We start from the raw sequence: 22402 nt of genomic DNA on the forward strand, positions 1-22402 counted from the left end.
TTTCATAGAATCAGGGAATATAAAAGCTGAAATGTGTACTGATGTTATGAGAAAGTTTTAATTTGCATGTATATAAAGTGAAGGAATGAGGTTAATAGGAAGTAGAACTTGACTTTTCATTTTATATATAATCAAAATCCTTTCATTATCAGAGATATGGCCAACATCTTAAATACTAGATGTTTTCACTATAATACTGAAAAACTGGTAAAGTAATTGTACTAGCTAGGGTTCTCTAGAGAAACAGAATCAATAGGAAATATCTGTAAGTGTGAGATTTATAAAGGTGTCTCATATAACTGTGGGAATGGAAGAGTCAAAAATCCGTAGGGCAGGCTGTAAAGCACACAGCTCCAATGAAGGGCCTCGAGAAACTGCAGAAGAGAGGCTTGTTGGCTGAAGAAGGAGTGAAAAGTCTCTCTTCTTTCTTAAAAGTCTTCAACTAATTAGATTATTTTGTTTGTAGTTGATTGCAGATGTAATCAGCCACAGCTGCACTCAACTGACTGATGATTTAATAAATCAACCAGGCACACAATATCCTTACAGTAAGTTACGTCAATGATTTCTTGACTAGACAATCCGGCATAATCATCTGGCCAAGTTGACACCAGAACTTCACCATCACAGTCCACCCCTTGTTAACTTGGCAGCTACACATATCACCTTGAAACATGCTTAATTTCCAAAGAGGACACAATAACAGTCATATATTTCTCCTAACAATACTCAACTGTCTTGCATACAACCAGAAATGCATTATGTCTCTCCAGAATAGGGTGCAAGTCCTTAGGTACCATTCACTCTTAAACTTCATGTCCTATAACTTAAACATTCTAATATGAAAAATACAACTTATATCATATGAATAGGAGGAAAACAAGATATTTGCTTATGTACAAACATTCTCATAACAAAACAGAGAGGAGCTATTCATACCATCACAGTCCTCATTTCTGTAACTGGTCATGTGGTCAAAGTTCATATTTATCACTACCTTCTTCCACTGTCCATTCCATGTTTCCTTTACCTTCAGCAAGCATTTCAGCTGGCCATGGTTCTCTGCCAGGTGGCTGACCCAAACCTTCATACCTGAAGTTTCTGAGACACTGGTAGTCCTGCCTGGATTGGGCTGTTTCAGTATTCCATTGATGGAAGTGATTCCCATTTAAAAAATGAGCCTTCTGTGCATGGAATTACTAAATGATGCCCTAGAGGATCTCCAGCATTCCAGGAAAACTCTTCCTTTCTGTAGTTGCAGTCCTATTTTCCCTTGATAGTCAGGATCAATCACCCTAGACAGTATAGTAATCCTCTTCCTTGCCTGTTGATTCAGAGGCATGAGAAGCCCAAAGTGGCCATGTAGTCTTAACTTCTAGTTCAATGGAATCATTGCTGTATCTCCTGGTAGAGCACTCTACCTTTTGGAACTAAGATCTTTAGACCAGTAGAGCTTAAGGTTTTAGGACAGGAAGCAAAAATCTTTCTAGTGGATCACTAGGGATGATAGTGAGTAATGCCATATCCATTTCCATCCTGGACCTATGAACTTTGGCTATGAGGGAAACAGCACATACAATGGATGCTGATTCAGTGCATATACTGTCTCTTGGAGAACACTGCCACAGGCCTGCAAGGTATCGCCACCTTGTTGGCACTGTAATTGGGACTTCAAAAGACCATTCCACCATTCTATCAATTCAGCTGCCTCTGGATAATAAGGAAAATGGTAATATTAGAGGATTCCATGAGCATGTGCCCATTCACGCACTTCATTTACTGTGAACTGGGTTCTTTGATCAGAAGCAATACTGTGTGGAATACCATGACAGTGGATAAGGTATTCCATAATTCCATGAATGGTAGTTTTGTGGAAGCACCATATGCAGGGAAGGCAAACCCATATCTATATGTATATGTGCCCAATCCAGTTAGAATAAATCACTGCCCTTTCCATGATGGAAGTAATCAACCTGCCACTGGGTAGCTGGCTGATCACCTTTGGGAATGGTGCCATACTGGGGACTGAGTGTGAGTCTCTGCTGCTGGCAGATTGGGCACTCAGCAGTGGCTGTAAGCCAGGTCAGCCTTTGTGAGTGGAAGTCCATGTTGCTGAGCCCATACATAATCTCCATCCATACCACCATATCCACTTTGTTCATGAGTCCATTGGACAATGGCAGGAGTGGCTGGGGAAAGAGGATGACCTGTATTCACAGAATGAGTTATTTTATCCATTTGATTATTAAAACCTTCCTCTTCTGAAGTCCCACCCTCTGTTGAGAATTCACATGTTACACAAACATCTTCATATTTTTTGCCCACTCAGAAAGGTCTATACACATACTTCTTCCCCAGACCTCTTTGCTACCAATTTTCCAATCATGCTCCTTTCAAGTCCCTGATCATCTAGCCAAACCATTAGCAACAGCCCATGGGTCAGTATGCAAATGTACCTCTGGTCAGTTGTCCTTCCAAGCAAAATGAACAACCAGGTGCACTGCTCAAAGTTCTGCCCACTGAGAGGATTTAATTTACCACTGCTCTTCAAGGACACACCAGAAAGGGGCTGTAGTGCTGCAGCTGTCCACTTCCATATCATGCAGACCTATCTGTAAACCAGGCCAGTCTTCCCTTTCTCAGTTTTCCCTTATAACTGCATCCAGTGTCTCTAACAACAATCAGCCCTTATCATCATACTTCTTAACTACAAAATTCTGTTAAGATGCCAAAAACACTCTTACCCAGAGCCTTGCCTTTTATAAGCATACTATTAGCAGAATCCAGTGGTGATATTTTGTGATATCTGTCTTGCCAAATCATCCCATGGACTGTCACCGCCATCTTGATTATTGGAAACAGAGTTATTAGTGCCTTTGAGTCTAATCAGAGTAGAAAACCAATTGTAAAAACTGATTTTTAAGATTTGGTTTCTCAAGAACCCCTACTGGTTCAGCTGTTTTAGTCAGGGTTCTCTAGAGAAACAGAACCAACAGGAGATATCTGCATATATGAGACTTATATAGGTGTCTCATGCAACCATGAGAATGGAAGAGTCCAAAATCCATAGGGCAGGCTGAGAAGCTGGCAGCTCAGATGAAGAATCTTGATGAACTCCATAGGAGAGGCTCGCTGGCAGAAGAGGCAGTGAAAAGTTGCTCTTCTCCCTGAAAAGTCTTCAGTTGATTGGATTAGTTAAGTACAGATATAACTGGTCATTGATGCAATCAACTGACCGATTTAGAAAACCAGCCTTCTGGTCTGTTAACCAGCCATGAAATATCCCTGCAGCAACAGTCAGGCCTGTGCTTGCCTGACCAGACAACTGGGCATCGTCACGTGGCCAAGCTGACACCAGAACCTAACCGTCACAGTCATCATACCTAGCAACTGAAAAATGGTTAAAATTATGGCATACTAATTTCCTTCAAAAATACATCAAAAGGATATATTTCATTTATTACCATAAAAATTCACCCAAAACCTCCTTTATCATCTATATGTTTGGATGTGTAATACTACAATACCATTTTGTATGCCTAATTATCTTTTTGTTTGTTTGCTGTATGGTAGGGTCACGTTTCATTCTTTTTTCCATGTCAGTATCCTGTCATTGCGGCACCATTTGTTGAATTTTGTTTGCTTTTAATTTGTTTGTTATGCTCATTTGTTTTTTAGGGGGAGGGGAGAGCACATGGGCCAGGAATCAAACCCAGGTCTCCTGTAGGAGAGAATTCTACCACTGAACTATCCTGGCAACCCTGCCTAATTATCTTTTAATTGGAAAAAAATGCTAAGTTAAATTTGTGATTATCAAAAGAGTAACATGTTTTACATAGTTGATATTAAACAGTTTAATTTAAATTAAATGCAGTTTACTTTCATACTATAGAAATAAACAGAAATGAACAAAGTTATGTCCTGGTCAAAAGAATTTAGCCATTTAAAACCAACTCCCTCACCCTGCCCATTTTAGTCATAAAATAGTGGTATAATTCTTTGTTTAATCTCCACCTTTCAGTCAAATGTTCACTGAAGGAGCTTCCTTTACTGCAGTAAATTACCCAGCATTTACCTTTTCACCACAGCATAAATTATGTTCTGATAAAGTAGTTGAAACCTTTAAGTTTCCTACTTTTAATTATATAAACTATTTTTCTCATAGAAATGTTTTAATTCAGTATCCATAGAGGTAGTATTTTGAATTAGTAAGTGTACCAGAGGAATATGAATTTTAGCATACTTACTATGTTTAATTCTAGAAGCATGGTGCTTTCGCTTTCTAAAATTTAGCAGGAAGTTAGATAAACATAAAATAAAAATGTTGAGTGATTAAAGTAGTTCTGAATACAGTCATAAAGATTACATTTGTAACTATTATTACACTGTTTACAGCTAACAGCTTGGCTTTTAAATACTTTCACTTGAAAATATTTTCCTACCCTCTACTTTCAAATGACAAGTCACTAAGATGAAATAAGTAATTTACTCAACGTCACATCATAAGTAAGAGAATCTGGATCTATCATTCAGGTCTCTCTAACCTTTTGGCTAATTGCTACCAGAATATCATTAATTGATTTAAGTAAGGAAATTCTAGAGGCCAGTCCCTCTAGAAGCAATCAATACTGCTTATTAATAACAAGATCTTCAAAATCATGGTGATGAAATACCATATAATCTTCAACATTATATTCTTGGAAGCTTTACTATTAAAAGCACAATTTGCATTCGATTTCTTTTTAAAACAGATAAACTACCCTATGTAACACTCAATTTGTGTGGCGTTAAAGCAGATTTACATAGAAAGAGGTTCTGTAGATTTGCATTGTTCAATATTGTGCTGGTTTGAAACTGTTGTGTACCCCAGAAAAGTCAAGTTCTTTAATTCTCATTCAGTGTTGCTAGGTGGGATCATTTTTACTGTTTCCACGGAGATGTGACCCACCTTATTGTGGGTGGTAACTTTTGATTAGTTGGCTTCCATGGAGACATGTCTCCATCCATTCAAGGTGGGGATGCTTATTGGAGTCCTCTAAGAGGGAATCAATTTGGAAAAAGCGTTAGTACCAACAGAGTCTATACAGCCAGAAACCTTTGGAAATGCAGAAGGAAAATGCTGCTGGGGAAGCCTTATGAAATGAGGAGAGAATGTGAGCAGATGTTACCATGTGCCTTCCCAGCTAAGAGACATGTCCAGAAGTCAGAGACCCCAGCAGATGCCAGCCACGTATCTTCCCAGCTGACAGAGGTGTTCCGGATGTTTTTCAGCCTTTCTTGAGTGAAGGTAACCTCTTGTTGGTACCTTAATTAGGACACTGCCATGGCCTTAGCACTGTAAACTCACAACTTTTTAAAAATAAATTTCCTTTTTAAAAGCTGTTCTGTTACTGGTATACTGGATTCCAGTAGTTTAACTACCCACCTATGGCAATTCAAATTTAAATTATTTAAAATTAAGTTAAAGAAAAAATTGAGTTCCTCAGTCACACCAGCTACCTTTCAAGTGAGGTAAGACACACCTGGTGGGAAAGCTCATGTCCAGAGTTCAGAAGGAAGGTGTGAAATGTAGAGCAGAGCCTCACAACAACAATCAGTGGCACATGGGTTTTACTTAAAGTCAAGAGACCACCAAGGAAATAAGCACATACAGAGAATAACAGAAGATCAGACTGCCATGAAAAAGAGAGGCCAATGAGATAAAGGAAAACCAACAGTGTGTGGTGGCCCTGAGATCAGCATATTAAATTAGTGATCAGATATGTCAAATGCTGCTGATAGGTCAAACAAGATAATGCCACTGGTGGGCTTGAAAAGAACAGATTAGAGGTTGCAACAAATTTATGGAAGTTGGAAAGTTATTGGAAATATCTGTTAAAAAACATGTTGGAGGTGCAGTAGAGATATGAACTCTATACTTATCTGAAACTCAGAGGACCTTTGAACACAGAGTCAGTATATATTTGATGTGGGGAGGAAGAGGGGAGGCAAAAAAAAAAAAAAAAAAAAAAACTAAGCGGGAGAAATCACTAAAGGTCCTTATGTAAAACACCTATGCCAAACAGGCTGCAAGCTTAAAACAGAAAATGGAAGTTGCCTTGCATTTTTCACAGGCCCTCCAAAAATCAGTGAAATTACTGTTATCCTCATTTCGGCAGTTAGGGGCTCACAGCCGGACAATTACATCTTCATCCTGCCTGTTTAACTTAAATATCAGCTGCCAGTTAGCATGTTCTTTCGAAACAGAGTTCTCAATAGAGTTTCTGCTAAGGTGAGAAGAACAGTGAGATTATGGAGCAATTTACACCACTAAAGAGGGAAGTCATATGTCATTTTAAAAAATAGACAAGAGATCAAGGATCACCAGACATATAAGGAAAACTAGCAGCACAACAGAAAAAAATGCAAGATACATAGGACAAAGAAACTGAACCAAAGAAAACAACTCAGAGAACATTACATCACTTAGAACATTTAGGAAGATATAATGACATCCACAAAACTTTGATAAAGAAAAAAGGAACAAAAGGACGAGACCATACAGATTAAAAACACAACTGCAAAATTCAAGAGAGATGCAGAATAAAGAAATGAGAGAAACTGTGAGACAGATTAGTTAGAAAAAAGAAGAGAGAAGGATTCAAAATCCAAAGTTTGTACCTCAAAGATTAAGGAATGTTAGTGCTGTCACTAGAAGTAACAGAGAAGAGAAAAAATACAGCAAAGTTCTTCAGGAACCTCAAGCTCATTCAATATCATGACTCTCTGCCACATATACGAAAGAAATGGGTTAGCTAATGTAGTTTGTTATACAAGTTTGAGGCTGAATATTTTTTCTGAGGTTGGACTTCGTATTTGAGCTGTGTATACTAAAATGGTTCTGTTCAACTTTGCCTAAAATACCAAAAATTTTACATTCAAGCTGTTCTTAAAAATTGTTTAATGCAAATAATTACTATAAATCTTTAAAACATAAAAAATGCAAATTAAGAAACTGTGAATACATTATTATATGGCTTTGGGAAAGATAAACATCTGAATATCTGTAAAATATGAATTTAATGGTCTAACAACATACTTTGGCTATGGTAGAATTAAATCATGTAGTTTTCATATTCATTAAATCAATAAGATCTCAATTTAATTTTCAACAGTGTATGGTTTCAACTGCTTGCTTTTAATTTCTAACTGATTGTTAATGCAATTATTTCACTTTTAAAATTAATTCACTGGGCAAAATGCTACAGTATACTTTGACAACTAAATTTGGTAGGTTCTTAAACAAAACACACACACGAACACAAATAAATGAGGCTGAAAAAGAAGGAAAGCTTAAGGCAAGTTTTCTGTTTTTAATAGATGGGGGAAGGTTGCAAACAATTACAAAGTTGAAACCATATACACTACATAAACACTACATAAAACATTTTCTTCCAAAATAAATGATTATAAAATAGTTGGCAAATTGAAGCTCATTCAAATCAGCAGATTTAAATGAGGAGAAAACTTGCATTTATATTGTCCCCTCAGAAGGGATTAGGTGCAATGTAATATCTCAATGGAGATATTAATACTAATTGAACATCACAGCACATGAAGAACTACTAAGTATATTAGCATTCAGTAAAATTGAAAAACAAAGATTTTTAAATTAAGAATTATAAATATATAGAATATATTTTAAATTATTAACATGGTTAGAAACACTTTACTAATTCAAATAATACTACTCATGAGATACAGGAGCTTTTATTACAAATATGAATAAGTCTTCAACTTTAACAGGTGGATTAACTCAGATCAAGTTAGTAAAATATTGGTATTGGATACTAAAATGACACCTTAATGCCTTTAATATATCAATAAAACCTCAATTTTAGAAAATGCAATCATGAGCAAAACCAAAAAATAAAACAAAGTCATTGAGTCTTTGTGAATGGGTAATATAAAATAATCACAAGCCAAGGTCTTTGGCTTAGTGCCCAGAAAAATTGAAATATGAAAATAGTACCAGCTTCAAGGTTTTTGCATCCACTGGTGGTTATTAAAGGCACATGGAATACTATCAACATTAGCTCTAAGAGTAGCTCTTGGTTCTCACTCCATTAGATGGATAATAGAAGTCAAGATGATTAAACACGTTGGGCTGGTTATCTGGCATACATAAGTTTCCATCCTATTGTTCTCATTTTACTTCCAATTTCACTCTTTTTTAAACTACCATTTGCTGAATTCATGCCACAGAGATTAAGAATAACAGTAATAATTTATATTTGGTTGCTTAACCTTTTTTTTTTTAACTTTTTTAAAACTTTTTTTATTAATTAAAAAAATTAACAAACAAAACATTTAGATATCATTCCATTCTACATATACAATCAGTAATTCTTTTTTTTTTCTTAAATAAAAAAATTAACAAAACATTTAGAAATCATTCCATTCTACATGTACAATCAGTAATTCTTAATATCATCACATAGTTGCATATTCATCATTTCTTCGTACACTTGCATCGATTTAGAAAAAGAAATAAGAAGACAACAGAATAAGAATTAAAACGATAATAGAGAGAAAAAAAAACCTATACCTCACATGCAGCTTCATTCAATGTTTTAACATAATTGCATTACAATTAGGTAGTATTGTGCTGTCCATTTCTGAGTTTTTATATCCAGTCCTGTTGCACAGTCTGTATCCCTTCAGCTCCAATTACCCCTTCTCTCTTTTTTTTTTTTTTTAATTAACGGGAAAAAAATTAACAGAACATTTAGAAATCATACCATTCTACATATGCAGTCAGTAATTCTTAACATCATCACATAGATGCATGATCATCATTTCTTAGTACATTTGCATCGGTTTAGAAGAACTAGCAACACAACCGAAAAAGATATAGAATGTTAATATAGAGAAAAAAATAAAAGTAATAATAGTAAAAACAAAACAAAACAAAACAAAACAAAAACCTATAGCTCAGATGCAGCTTCATTCAGTGTTTTAACATGATTACTTTACAATTAGGTATTATTGTGCTGTCCATTTTTGAGTTTTTGTATCTAGTCCTGTTGCACAGTCTGTATCCCTTCAGCTCCAATTGCCTACTATCTTACCCTGTTTCTACCTCCTGCTGGACTCTGTTACCAATGACATATTCCAAATTTATTCTCGAATGTCGTTTCACATCAGTGGGCCATACAGTATTTGTCCTTTAGTTTTTGGCTAGACTCACTCAGCATAATGTTGTCTAGGTCCATCCATGTTATTACATGCTTCATAAGTTTATCCTGTCTTAAAGCTGCATAATATTCCACCATTATGTATATACCACAGTTTGTTTAGCCACTCTTCTGTTGATGGAGATTTTGGCTGTTTCCATCTCTTTGCAATTGTAAATAACGCTGCTATAAACATTGGTGTGCAAATGTCCGTTTGTGTCTTTGCCCTTAATTCCTCCGAGTAGATACTTAGCAATGGTATCGCTGGGTCATATGGCAATTCTATATTCAGCTTTTTGAGGAACCACCAAACTGCCTTCCACAGTGTTGCACCATTTGACATTCCCACCAACAGTGGATAAGTGTGCCTCTTTCTCCGCATCATCTCCAGCACTTGTCATTTTCTGTTTTGTTGATAATGGCCATTCTGGTGGGTGTGAGATGATATCTCATTGTGGTTTTGATTTGCATTTCTCTACAATCAGTAATTCTTAATATCATCACATAGTTGCATATTCATCATTTCTTAGTACATTTGCATAGATTTAGAAAAAGAAATAAAAGGACAACAGAAAAAGAAATAAAATGATAATAGAGAAAAAAAAAACTATACGTACCATACCCCTTATCCCTCGCTTTCATTTACCACTATTTCAAACTGAATTTATTTATCATTTGTTCCCCCTATTATTTATTTTTATTTCATATGTTCTACTCTTCTGTTGATATAGTAGCTAAAAGGAGCATCAGACATAAGGTTTTCACATTCACAGAGTCTCACTGTGAAAGCTATATCGTTGTTCAATCATCATCAAGAAACATGGCTACTGGAACACAGCACTACATTTTCAGGCAATTCCCTCCAGCCTCTCCACTACATCTTGAACAACAAGGTGATATCTACTTAATGCATAAGAATAACTTCCAGGATAACCTCTCGACTCTGTTTGCAATCTCTCAGTCATTGACACTTTGTCTCATTTTACTCTTTCCCCTTTTGGTCTAGAAGGTTCTCTCAATCCCTTGATGTTAATTCTCAGCTCATTCTAGAGTTTTTCTCTGTCCTTTGATGCTGAGTCTCAGCTCATTCCAGGACCTCTGTCCCACGTTGCCAGGAAGGTCCACACCCCTGGGAGTCATGTCCCACGCAGAGAGGGGGAGGGTGGTGAGACTGCTCATCATGTTGGCTGGAGAAAGAGGCCACATCTGAGCAACAAAAGAGGTTCTCTTGGGGGTGACTCTTAGGCCTAAATTTTAAGTAGACTTGACCTATCATTTGTGGGGTTAAGTTTCATGTGAACAAACCCCAAGACTGGGGGCTCAGCCTATAGCTTTGGTTGTCCACACTGCTTGTGAGAATATCAAGAATTCAACTTGGGGAAGTTGAATTTCTCCCCCCTCTCACCATTCCCCGAAGGGGGCTTGCAAATACTTTTCCAGTCACTGATCAAATCATTCTGGGATTCATCGGGGGATCACTCTGGACAAATCAACAAAATCTCATGTGCTACCTGAGATTCCAAGTACTTAGGACATTCAATCAAACTATCTACATGAGTTATATTAGGAAATGCTCTAGTCAAAATCTAAATTTTGTAACAAATAAACATTTTTTGCTTTAGTCTCACACATAAGGTGACATTTTAAAATATTAATTATCATCTATTTTCAGCACCCTGCAATAATGACATTCTTTTGTTCTTCATGCCAAAACATTTTTAAAATTTGTACATTGTACATTTCACTATTATTATACACTCTAGGCATTCCTAGATTATACCATCTCTATCTTTAACATCTATCTTTCTTTCCGATTTTATTTATGTCCCCAGCCTTCCTCCCTCTATCATTCTCACATGCAGCTTCATTCAGTGTTTTAACATAATTACATTACAGTTAGATAGTATTGTGCTATCCATTTCTGAGTTTTTGTATCCAGTCCTGTTGCACAGTCTGTATCCCTTCAGCATCAATTACCCACTATCTTACCCTATTTCTATCTCCTGATGGTCTCTGTTATCAAAGACATATTCCAAGTTTATTCACTAATGTCGGTTCATACTAGTGAGACCATACAGTATTTGTCCTTTAGTTTTTGGCTAGTCTCACTCAGCATAACGTTCTCTAAGTCCATCCATGTTGTTACATACTTCATAAGTTTATTCTGTCTTAGAGCTGCATAATATTCCATCGTATGTATATACCACAGTTGGTATATACATAACTCTTCTGTTGATGGACATTTTGGCTGTTTCCATCTCCTTGCAATTGTAAATGCTGCTGCTATAAACATCGGTGTGCAAATGTCCGTTTGTGTCTTTGCCCTTAAGTCCTCTGAGTAGATACCTAGCAATGGTATTGCTGGGTCATATGGCAATTCTATATTCAGCTTTTTGAGGAACCGCCAAACTGCCTTCCACAGTGGTTGCATCATTTGATATTCCCACCAACAGTGGATAAGTGTGCCTCTTTCTCCGCATCCTCTCCAGCACTTGTCATTTTCTGTTTTGTTGATAATGGCCATTCTGGTGGGTGTGAGATGATATCTCATTGTGGTTTTGATTTGCATTTCTCTAATGGCCAGGGACATTGAGCATCTCTTCATGTGCCTTTTGGCCATTTGTATTTCCTCTTCTGAGAAGTGTCTATTCAAGTCTTTTTCCCATTTTGTAATTGGATTGGCTGTCTTTTTGTTGTTGAGTTGAACAATCTCTTTATAAATTCTGGATACTAGACCTTTATCTGATATGTCGTTTCCAAATACTGTCTCCCATTGTGTAGGCTGTCTTTTTACTTTCTTGATGAAGTTCTTTGATGCACAAAAGTGTTTAATTTTGAGGCGCTCCCATTTATTTCTTTCTTTCTTCAGTGCTCTTGCTTTAGGTGTAAGGTCCATAAAACTGCCTCCAATTATAAAATTCATAAGATATCTCCCTACATTTTCCTCTAATTGTTTTATGGTCTTAGACCTAATGTTTAGATCTTTGATCCATTTTGAGTTAACTTTTGTATAGGGTGTGAGATATGGGTCCTCTTTCATTCTTTTGCATATAGATATCCAGTTCTCTAGGCACCATTTATTGAAGAGACTGTTCTGTCCCAAATGAGTTGGCTTGACTGCCTTATCAAAGATCAAATGTCCATAGATGAGAGGGATGGCTGCTTAAGCTTTTAAAAAGTGTTCCCACATAGCTTATTATGTGGCTCACTAGATTACCATAGTACCACCTCCACTTTCTACATGAGAAAACACCACGTGCTGTTTCCACCCTCACCTCAGTGATCCCCTATGATGGTTAAGTCTGTGTGTCAATTCGGCTAGGTTACGGTGTTCACTTGTTTGGTGAAGCAAGTAGGGGCCTGTTAGTGTGAGGGCGTTTCCACCATTAGTCAGTTTTACAATCAACAAAGGAGATTGCCCTCAGCAACGAGGTCTTAAAATGAGAACTGAGGACTTCAGCAGTTGGAAAGAAGAATTTCTATCACTACTTTAGCTAGCCAGTTTCTCCTGGGGAATTCAACCTTACCTTCATGGAATTTCCTACTTGCAGCCTCTCTATGGAATTTAGACATGCCCACCCCACTGGCTATATGAGCCAATTCTTAGGATAAATCTCTCTAATACACTGCCCCTCTTCTTACTGGAGATGGATTCTTTTACAACTCAGAAATCACAAGCTCCTTAAGTTCTTTCTTAAATTACCTCCAGGCTCCTGGTCTGAGTTGGGACACAACTAATACAAATAATATGTTCCAGCAATTCTTACTATTTATCATAGCATTTATCACATTGCAATTGCACCTATCTGCTAACTTGTATATGTCTGACAAAATACTGTTGACTCCTTGAAAGTAGGGTCTGTAACTTTTAATCTGAATAACTAGCATCAAGCATATTGCTTGACATACTGTAAGCAATTCATAAATTGAATGACTGAATAAAAGAAGTTAGGTAACTTGCTGAATGATGAACACAGAATTTGAAATTTGATGTTAATTTCTAATCTGAAGCCCATTCATTTACACTTCACTGCTTCTGTCAATAAACAAATCTAAGAAAATATTTTTATCATTTTTTTTACAAAAATTGTCCTTTTTCCCATTTCAAAGAAGAAAAACTATAAGTTTAAAATGAAACAATATGAAGAATCTGAAATTTTTCCAATGCCTCTAGAGGTGTGCTTTTAGAGATATGCAAATCTAAGGGAAACAGTCTAGTAAGTGGAGGTCTGTTGCTCTGAACCTTTCCATCATCTTTTGTTTTAGTTTCCTAGGATGCTTACAGGAAACAACATGAAATGGTTCAGCTTGAACAATGGGAATTTATAAGCTTATAGTTTTGAGGTTGTAAAAATGTCTAAATCAAGGTATTATCAGGGTAGTGCTTTCTCTCTGAAGGTAAGGCTGTCAGCAACTTGGGGCTCCTCTGCCGCATGGCAAGGCACATGGTGGCATCTCTTGGTCTCTCCTTTCTCTTCCAGGTTTTGTTGATTTCAGTTCTTGCTTCCATGGGCTTTTCTCTCTTTCTTGATTCTCTTTATAAAGGACTCTAGTAATAAGATTAAGACCCATCCTCAAGGAGGTGGCTCATACCTTAACTCAAGTAGCCTCATCAAAAGGCCTTACTTACAATGGGTTCACCACAACAGGAATGAATTAGATTTAAGAACATGCTTTTTCTGAGGATACATATGGCTTCAAATCACCATACCTGTAGAACAAATTATCCCCTAGAACCTGCCCATTTCCCTCTGTGCTGGTGTGAAACTATTATGTACACCAGAAAAGCCAAGTTTTAATCCTGATCCAAACTTGTGGGGCCAGACCTATTTTTTAGGGAGGGAAACGATGACTGGATTATTTCCATGGACGTGTGACATGCTCGATTGCAGGTGTGACCTTTTGATTAGATGGAGTTGTGACTCCACCCATTTAAGGTGTGTCCTGATCAATTTACTGCAGTCATTTAAGAGGAGAAACATTTTGGAAATTCAGAAGCCCCAGGAGATACAGGAATTGAGAGAGCCAGCAGAAGCTAGACAGGAATAAGAGTCGACAGAATTAACACGAGACCCAAACATCTGGAATTGGAGAAAGAAAATGCCTCCTGAGACGCTGCTTGAAAACCGAAGTCAAAGACACCAGCCATGCCACCTATGTGTCTTCCCAGCTGCAGAGGTGTTTTGGACCCATCGGCCTTTCTTGATTCAAGGTATCTTTCTCTGGATTCCTTAGTCTGTACATTGTTAGAGTCTTAGAACTGTAAATTTGTAACTTAATAAATTCCCTTCATAAATGCTGTTCCATCCCTGGTATATTGCATTCTGACAGCTTTAACAAACTAATACACCTTCATAGGGATTTGAGCCTGCACCTTATTTTAATTATCTTGAATTATGTCACTATATGCCAAAGATTGGTTTAGCTTGATACTTAACATTGAAATTAAAATTTCACAAGTGGGTTCTCATGGATTAATAGTTAGATATTCTTGTTTGAAAACTTTCCTCTTAAAATTACTTCATCTTACTGTCTTTTTTGACATGCTTCTAAAAATTATTTATCTGTTATTTGTGCTTCTGGCATGTTCTTTTGTCTATAATCATCACATTTTATTGGGTCAGGTTTTAAAATAAGATTTCCTACTGTCCTTTGGCCACAATGCAAATTGCATGATCTCAAATGTAAAAAAATACATATATATAAAAAAAAAACCCCCACAAAATTACATGTTGTTTATTCTCACAATATTTTATGGTTCTCTAAGTATTAAAAATATACTGATCCTCACAATTCCATGAAGTAGAAACCAGAGGGACATTATACCTGGTGACTGTAGGTATAATTAATCAATTATCTAACATTACACAGAGCTAAGGGGTGGCAGAATTTGGGTTCAGGCCCTGCTCTTCCAGCCAATGACCCCAAGTCTACAATACACATGTTAAACCCCAAAAAAATGGTTGTTTTGGAAAACTCATTCTTGCTTTTAGAAATTACATAATAAACCACGTTCGATTCCTTTTAGGACTAAAAAGCAGAATTAAGCACATTCGTCTACAGAAAAATCAGTTAATTCTGAAGATTATCTTTATTTATGACAGTAAATTAATCCCTCTTGCTCACCCTACCACCTGAAGTCTTGGAATTTTGGAGATTTAAAATCAGAATTCAATAAGAATTCATTTTCATTTCTAGTTTGAATTTCACTAAATAATATTAACAAAAAAACCTCTGCCAGTTCTGATGGGAAGAGAAAGTCATCTGAAGCCCATTTTACCTTCCTTAAAATGGAAACCCCCTTTTGCCATCGGCTGTGTTTACTGAAGAGTCATTCTAATTCCTAATTTTTGCCAAAATGTGTTTTTCCCCTAAAAATACAAGATCTATCTTGTTTTTATCTTAGATATAATCTATCCTTTACAATGGGTTCTACAAGGTTATTACAGCATTTCTGGTGAAGTTACTACCCAGGTTTCCTTTCACATTTCAGTTACATTATCTAAAACCTTTGCTTGTCTCTATAAAAGTTAGAACCTTAAGAAACACTGGAAAAAACAGTTTCTGATTTCAAGTGGTCAAGCGAAGTAAGTGTATACTTGTCCTCTAGTTTGCTAGCTGCCAGAATGCAATATACCAGAAACAGAATGACTTTTAAAAGGGGAATTTAATCAGTTGCTAGTTTATAGTTCTAAGGCTGAGAAAATGTCCCAGTTAAAAATAAGTCTATAGAAACGTCCAATCTAAGGCATCCAAGGAAAGATATCTTGGTTCTAGAAGGCCGATCGAATATAGAGTTTCTCTCTCATCTGGAAAAGTACATGGTGAATAGTCAGGGTTCCTCTCTCATCTGGAAGGGCACACGACAAACACACCATCATCTGCTAGCTGCTTCTCTTGGCTTCCTGTTTCATGAAGCTCCCCGCAAGGCATTTTTCTTCTTCATCTCCAAAAGTTGCTGGCTGGAGGACTCTGCTTCTCATGACTACGTCATTCTGCTCTGCTCTCTCTGAATCTCCTCTGGCTCTGAACCTATAAAAACTCAACACAAGTTACTTGCTGCCAACATACAAAGGAGGGACAGTCATGGGATACATATATGCATTTCCATAGGGAGGAAAGAACACAAGGGTCATGGGACCCAAACAGTTTTGAAAACCTGCAGGGCAAACTCCATTACATTTCAAAGTCTGAAAGTCATTTATCCTCAGGGCTCAACCCATGTAGTGGCAGCCAGGCTCTCCCCAAATCCCAAGGAATGTACTTCACTCTCTCCAAGGCCTGAGGTGACATGACACTTCCACTGCAAAGAGGCGGAAGGCCCATCCTCTGCCTTTGGGGCAAACTCACTCTCTCCACGGGCTTGGGTGGGTCTGCTCTCCCGGCCCAAAGCTTCTTGACTTCAGACCTCAGCCTCCATGGTTTTGCCTCTGAAGTTATTTTTCCTCCAATGTGTCCCTTCTCTGAACCCCCCCAGTCTGGACTGGCAGCAGCTCTGTTTATACAGGTCCCACAGCATCCTTGTTGGCTTTCTATGCAGTAGCCTTGGATCATGCCATTCAGACATTAGGAGTTTCCACAAGTCCTTCCTAGATAACTCTCTGTCTGATCCTGGCTTTCTCTGAAATGGCTGATTGGTTCCACATCTGGCTAAATCTTTACATGGAGCACTATTCTCTGGCGTCTGCCTTCCTGGAAGCCCAGAATTTTCCAGGACTTCAATTTCTATTTCTTTGCACCCAAGAGTTCAGTTTTCAGTTTATCTCTCTCTTGTCGCATTTCACTATAAGATGTGAGGAGAAACCAGGGTGCACTTTCGACATTTAATTTGGAGATCTCTTCTGCTAAATATTCAAGTTCATGGTTTTTAAAATCAACCTTCCAGCCAAAGCCATTAGTCAGTTTTACCAGATGATCTTGCAATTTTAAAACAAGACTTCTTTCCTTCCAGTCTCTAATAACACGTGCCTCATTTCTGTCTAAGGCTTTATCAGAAGTGTCTTTAGAGTCCACATTTCTACCAACAGTCTCTTCAAAGCATTCTAGGCCTTCTCTATCAAGCTTCTCACATCTCCTCCAGATTCTTCCCCTTATCCATTTAAAAAGCTGTTTCGATGTGTTTGGTATTTGTAAACCACAGCTGCAGCCCGGTGTGTGGCCCCAGTGCTTGGAGAGGGGTGGAGCTGAGAAAATGGTGGTCTCCTCAATATCCCCCAAGGTTGCGTTTGGAGAGAGGCAGGCCTCTGCATATGCCCTTGGAAAGGGTGGGACTGCCGCTTTCAGAAGTCCCGAAGATAAATGACTCTCAGACTTTGAAATCTAATGGACTCTGTCCTGCAGGTTTTCAAAACTGCTTGGATCCTGTGAACCTGTGTTTCTTCCTCCCTCTGGAAATGGGTATATGTATCCTATGACTGTTCTTCCTTTGTATGTTGGCAGCAAATAACTTGTTTTGAGTTTTTATAGGTCCAGAGACAGAGGATAATTTTGCCTTAGAACAGACTATGCCTGTAACTAACTTTGATAGGAGTTTGTACGTTTCTAACTTTGTATTTCAGGTGTATTGCTACTGAAATGGTTTAAGGATTTCTGATATTGTTATGAAATTAATATATTTTGTATGTGGGGAAAACATGTCTTTTTTAGGGTCTAGAGGGTAGAATGTGTTGTTTGAAAGGATGTATGGACCCTAGAAAAGCCATGTTTTAATCAAAATTCCATTTCGTAAAGGCAGAATAATCCCTATTCAATACTGTATGCTTGAATTTGTAATTAGATCATCTCTCTGGAGATGTAACCTAATCAAGAGTGGTTGCTAAACTGGATTAGGGGAGATGTGTCTCCATCCATTTAAGTGGGTCTTGATTGGTTTACTGGAGTCCTATAAAAGAGAAAACGTTTTGGACAATGGAGATTCAGAGAGGGCAGAGCAGAATGACATAACCATGAGAAGCAAGGTCCACCAGCCAGCAACCTTTGGTGATAAAGAAGGAAAATACCTCCCAGGGAGCTTTGTGAAACAGGAAGCCCGGAGAGGAAGCTAGCAGATGACGCCGTGTTTGCCACAAGCCCTTCCAGATGAGAGAGAAACTCTGTGCTTACGATGTGCCCTTTCACTTGAGAGAGAAACCCTGAACTTCACTGGCCTTCTTGAACCAAGGTATCTTTCCCTGGATGCCTCTGATTGGACATTTCTATAGACTTGTTTTAACCGGGACATTTTCTCAGCCTTAGAACTGTAAACTAGCAACTTTTATTAAATTCCCCTTTTCAAAGCCATTCCATTTCTGGTATATTGCACTCTGGCAGCTAGTAAACTTGAACAACTTGTTAAAAGAAGGGAGAATAAAAATGCAAAATATAGTTCTTCAAATATTATTTAACAAATAGAAGAACAAAGTTAACTTAACAAAGCTTTTATAACTAATACTGAAGTCATCTGAATGATTTTATAATTATGTTTAAATAAAAATTTTTGTCTGTTAGAGAAAATAGGATATTGTAGATAAATTGGATGAAATCTTTGGCTATTAAGGTTTATATAGGTTTATAGGGTCCAATTAAGAATGCAAATAGGGCGGGCCGCGGTGGCTCAGCGGGCAAAGTGCTTGCCTGCTATGCCGGAGGACCTCGGTTCGATTCCCGGCCCCAGCCCATGTAACAAAAACGGAGAAACAGAATACAATAAAACAAGAAAATGTTTAAAGATGTTTCCCTTTCTTCCTTCCTTCCTTCCTTCTATCCTTCCTTCCTTCTCTCTGTCTTTCCTTTAAAAAAAAAAAAGAATGCAAATAAAACTTGAAGACAGAAACCATTGACTGTTTTCAAAAAACATGTTATCCCTTACCCATCAAATTCCATGACTCTCAATTAAAACGACAAACACATTAATAAATTCACATTAATAAAATGATTCACTTTATTTTATAGACATAATAGTTAGTCCATATCTCTAGGAGAGGGCCTTGAACAAAACAGCTACTTAAAATGATTTTAGAATGAATAAAGGCAGCATCTTAAAAATTTTGAGGAATATAAATCAGAGAAGAAAGAAATGTTTACTTTTTTAGCTGTCTTGATTTCCTGGAACTCACCCTGAATTATGTCATTAGAGGTCACAGTAGAACACCACTTTGGAATCTGGAAAGGCTTCCAGCATGTGAGCCTATGTATAAATATCAATCTATACATATAGACACACACACATAATCAATTTTTGCTATTTAATCTCCTAGCATGAGGCTAGTGGGTCCATCATGCTGACTAGCTCTGAGTAGTGTTCCCTTATATTATACAAAGTCAAACATTTACAGATCTGACTTGCATATTTCTAACAGGTTTTCAGTAAGATTTTATTCTTAACATCTTATCTGCATTATTTGTTCCTTAAGTCCTACATTCCAGATTTCTGACAGTTTATTTGAAGAGTCAAGAAAACGTAATTATTTATCCACTTTTAAAACTGGCTTGGGTAGTGGATAAAGTCACAGAACTTTCCAGATAGAAAATCACCAAATCCCTGCCCTACTTGCAGAGATAAGGCAACTGAGGCCTGAAAAAACTGCTACAGATTCTATGGTCATGTAGTGGTACGGTCAGGCCTGGAAACTAGTTTATCACCTGGTTTCTAGGGCTGGAGGTTTTAAAAAAGATTGGTTTCTTAACAATAAAATGGATTAATCTGGCCATTTTGCAATGGATCTCATCTTCTGTTTTTATAACTTTTCTATACAGTTATATCTCAGTGAACTTCCAGGAAGGCTGCACCTTAAGCATATCAATAACCCAAACAAAATCAAGGGCAGCAATGCTACCACGTACTGCTTGGCTTCCCAACACTGCTCCGGATGGGCACAGCAGGCCAGAACACGCAGCTCTGCACTGAGACCGCTGAAGGCTGAAGGCAAGTGGAGCCTATCCCAGCCACCACTGTGAAGCTGGCAAGGCTGGTCTTTATCACATGAAGCTTTCCCCTCATTCCTTATCGCTCTTCTTTATCAGTCTCTCTGGTAATCTCTCTTCCCATTTGAAAGGACTTCCTATCTATCCTCTCTGCTCTTTCCTTTGACATAAAGTGAATTTTATATCTATTATCTACACCTTGCTGGCTGACAGACTTAAGATACCCTTTGAATGAATTTTATCAATGTACTGGCTCAACCAGACATTTACATTTTAACTTTTGATCCTGAAATGTGGAATGGAAGGTTTGTTCTCAGAGGACTGTAAGATCTCAGCACAGGGAGGTGGTAGGAATGGAATGGGGGAAGGAGGGTCCCTCATGGAGAACACTTGGACAAGGTCTGAAGGCAAACCCAGGGCCTACTGAGAGTGCACAGGTCAGGCCTGAAGGGGTACAGGCTACGATGCCTGACTGTAAACATCAGTGGCCTATTACTACAGCTTTGCTCCAATTTCTGACAGATATAGGGACACAAGAAATGTGGGCATGCCATTTAAATGCTACATACATGATTAACAATATAAATATGCTATAGTCACATAGCGCTTCATGGCTTACTAGGTTTTCATTTATTGCTATCTCACCTGCTCTGCAACAACATATGATGTAGACACCATCTCCAATTTTACAATGAAGATTCTATGGTTCACAGGTAATAAGGATAACAAGTGCACAGCCAAGACTGAAGAGAAGAGTTCTGAATCCAAGTTAAGCAATTTCTCTACTGTAATATGTAATCTATACAACAATACCAAAATAATTCGTATATGTAAACTCCAAAAACTTTTAGAGTAGAAACAGTAATATTGTGCCCAACTTCTAAATAAATTATGTTGATCTTTTCAAGTCAAGTTTCTTCTTATAATCTCTTTGTCAAAGGAAACAGTTTTATTCTTGGCTGTCTCACCTTTCTAAAAGAATTCAATAATATAAAAAATACTGTGAAAAACATTGCTCATGAACAGAAAAAGTCATCTTTCAATATCAAAAATAAACATTTACCTAGATTTTTTTCCTTTGATATCCTTATTCAAATTCATTTAAAATCTTAGCCTAAAAATTTGCATTCATATAGTTTCTTTCAACTCAGTGATTCATACAGATTTCATAAGTAGTTTTTTTGCATACTTGCCAACTTTGAAGGGACTTGATATGACTGCAAACTGCATCCTATTTCTGCAAACATGCCATTTATTCTGGCTCTTCTTGAAATGAATTATAAAATGGGATTATCCATAAACTGATTCCTTTATTCAATTGAGAAATTGAATCCGTTTTAATGTTACATGTTGAAGTCACACATATTTTGCTACTTTCAATTATCTGTTCAGTAGAATATAGGTTGAGAGTACCTACTGGTAAAGTTAACAAATTAAAATTTGCTTTTGAAATAAATTCTGTGATTTCAAATAAATAAGAGAAGCTAGGACATAAATCATCAAGTACGAAAGCTGACGATTCCAATGCTATAAGTATTCCTTCTAAAGTGAAATAAACGATATAAAATCATTCAATAAAGGATTAAAAATGATTTAAATAAATGACTAAAAGTATAGCATCTGAACATTTAAAAGAACAGTCAAAGTAAGAAAGGGGCTCACCGGTCTGACTGAAACCAAAGTGATGGAGAATCTCATGAGCCGCCAGCATGTCTGACTGTTTCAACCTAGACTGCTGTGAGGAGGCCAGCGCAGAAGTCAGTGAGAGATTTTTGTTGACCTGTATGTAATAGGAAAGGCAAATCAGAAACTGAAGTGTAATTTCCTGGGTTACTGATGCAAAAGCTGCATGAGAAGTATGTGCTTACTCTACAAGCCAGAACACATGGTAGGTCAGGAAGAGTGGTAATGGCTTATATGGACGGTTTTTAACGTTCCCAAAGCAGAATAGTTTTTAAGTTTTCATTACTGAATGGTAATGAAAGGTTAATTATTTGAAATTAAATCTAGCTTATTAAAATATCTAATCATGGAACTGACATTAGTAACTTCAAATAGAGTGCATTTGCAATTTTAAATTATGCAAAAATTTGTGAAAAATAAAACCCATCAATTACTTTCAATTAAGAAAGAATTAAAATGTTTCACATCTTCATATTGCTAACATTTTAGTAAAAGAGCAGGTATTTCCTTTTCAGAGCCTGCACAGAAGATACCTGTAATGTTCATGTTTACACAACATCGTGGTGGCATAGATAACACACTATAACCTAATTTGCCACATG

At 37.2% G+C, this 22402-nt stretch overlaps 1 protein-coding gene across 9 annotated transcripts in view; it reads right to left on the reverse strand.

The window, feature by feature from the left end:
* Positions 1-22402, reverse strand: part of AHI1 (Abelson helper integration site 1) — a 209330-nt gene that overhangs the window by 95126 nt on the left and 91802 nt on the right. For 8 of the 9 annotated variants that reach the window (XM_077144078.1, XM_077144075.1, XM_077144074.1 and 5 more), the window contains exon 21: positions 21780-21897. In XM_077144078.1, the coding sequence (XP_077000193.1) occupies positions 21780-21897 (118 nt within the window). Of the gene's footprint in view, positions 1-19002; positions 21090-21779; positions 21898-22402 lie in introns of those variants that run through there. The other variant, XM_077144083.1, reaches the window with a different exon arrangement.

Source organism: Tamandua tetradactyla, chromosome 25, assembly GCF_023851605.1.
Source record: "Tamandua tetradactyla isolate mTamTet1 chromosome 25, mTamTet1.pri, whole genome shotgun sequence".
Taxonomy (NCBI): domain Eukaryota; kingdom Metazoa; phylum Chordata; class Mammalia; order Pilosa; family Myrmecophagidae; genus Tamandua; species Tamandua tetradactyla.